The 1,359-nt window shown below is 63.4% G+C and overlaps 1 protein-coding gene across 1 annotated transcript in view; it reads left to right on the top strand.

Moving 5' to 3' along the window:
- Nucleotides 1-820: 820 nt before the first annotated feature.
- Nucleotides 821-1,359, top strand: part of GALE (UDP-galactose-4-epimerase) — a gene marked incomplete at its 3' end in the record, with an annotated part of 1,704 nt that continues 1,165 nt past the window's right edge. Inside the window, 2 exon segments of the mRNA XM_010155004.1 lie at nucleotides 821-941; nucleotides 1,046-1,334. Coding sequence (XP_010153306.1) covers nucleotides 821-941; nucleotides 1,046-1,334 — 410 coding nt within the window.

Genomic DNA, 1,359 nt, shown 5'->3' with positions numbered 1-1,359 from the left:
GGCTGCCAGCGCAGCCCTGGCACCGGCACCAGGCTTCAGGGGGCTCATCCTGATGGAATTCAGCCTGAGACGCAGCTTTGAGTGACTGAAGGCACACGGGGCGGAAGCGTTCCCTGTGCTGCTGCCTCCCTTGGTAATAAAGCGGGTTCTCCCGTCTTCCTCCTGGGGAACGCTGCATCCCAGTTCCAGGGGATGGGGGATCTCTGCCTTCGTGTTTGGGGTCTGTGTGTACCGGCAAACGTCCCTGCAGCCTGCTGTGACCCAGGGCCCGCCTTCCTGGGATGCAGGGAGGGAGGGGGCCAGTGCTGGGCAAGGGAAGAGGCTGGGGGGAGTGCTGGGACTGTTGTAGGGAGGGGATTTAGGAGCTGGAGAAAAAACGGGGAATGGGGGGCAAAGGGCAGAGCTGATACCAAGTTAGGACCGTTAGGTGACTCCCTGCCCTCGTGCTGAGGGGTGAATTACCCTGGGGATTTGTGCTGTAGGATATAGGTGACACCAGGATCTTGACTGGATTTAACAGGAAGAACAAGGGGTTTTTTCCTGGTATGTGGCAAGTGTCAGCTAAACTCTCCCTGCCGGGGAGGTGTGAACCACGTCGGCAGTGGTCGGGGTGTGCTACACCCTGCCCAGCCCATTCCTGTCCGGATGTCGTCCTGGGGCTGGCTGGGCCCAGCGCAGGGAGTGCCTGGAGGCAGTGCTGACGTGACCGTGTCCAAGTCCTGCCTGCCCCTTCCCTCCCGGGGCTGCTGGCGGTCGTGCCCACCCCCGGCTGCTTCACGCAGCGCTCTGCGCTGAAGGGCCGTTCCTCCCCCAGGGAAGCATGGCAGAGAAGGTCCTGGTGACTGGCGGAGCTGGCTACATCGGCAGTCACTGCGTGCTGGAGCTGGTGGAGGCTGGCTACGTCCCCGTGGTCATAGACAACTTCCACAACGCCATCCGAGGTACCGAGAGCCTTCATCCCTTCCCACGCAAGGGGCTCGGCCCCCCTCACCCTCTGCCGGGACCCCCGGCTATCCCAGCGCCTCGCTCCTTTCTGTCTCCCCAGGAGCAGACGCGCTCCCCGAGAGCCTCCGGCGTGTGCAGCAGATCGTGCGCCAGCCCATCCTCTTCCAGGAGCTGGATATCACCGACGAGGCAGCGCTGCGGGAGCTCTTCAGTAAGGTGAGAGCGAGAGCTGCAGTGCCCCAGGGTGGGCTGCGAGGGGTGAGAGGGGTTTGTGCTGGGGGTGGGAGCCAGGAGGGAGACGTGGGCTGGAGAGGACAGTGCTGAGGAAACGCTGGGACCCGCAAACGTTTCTCTGGGCCACAGAGAACACACGGGCTGGCTGAATGAAAGTCCTGGGGAGGGCTCCCGCTTTCT

This window comes from Eurypyga helias, unplaced genomic scaffold, assembly GCF_000690775.1.
Source record: "Eurypyga helias isolate BGI_N326 unplaced genomic scaffold, ASM69077v1 scaffold38750, whole genome shotgun sequence".
Taxonomy (NCBI): domain Eukaryota; kingdom Metazoa; phylum Chordata; class Aves; order Eurypygiformes; family Eurypygidae; genus Eurypyga; species Eurypyga helias.
Note: the sequence above shows the minus strand (reverse complement) of the source record. Positions and strands in the feature narration are given on the sequence as shown.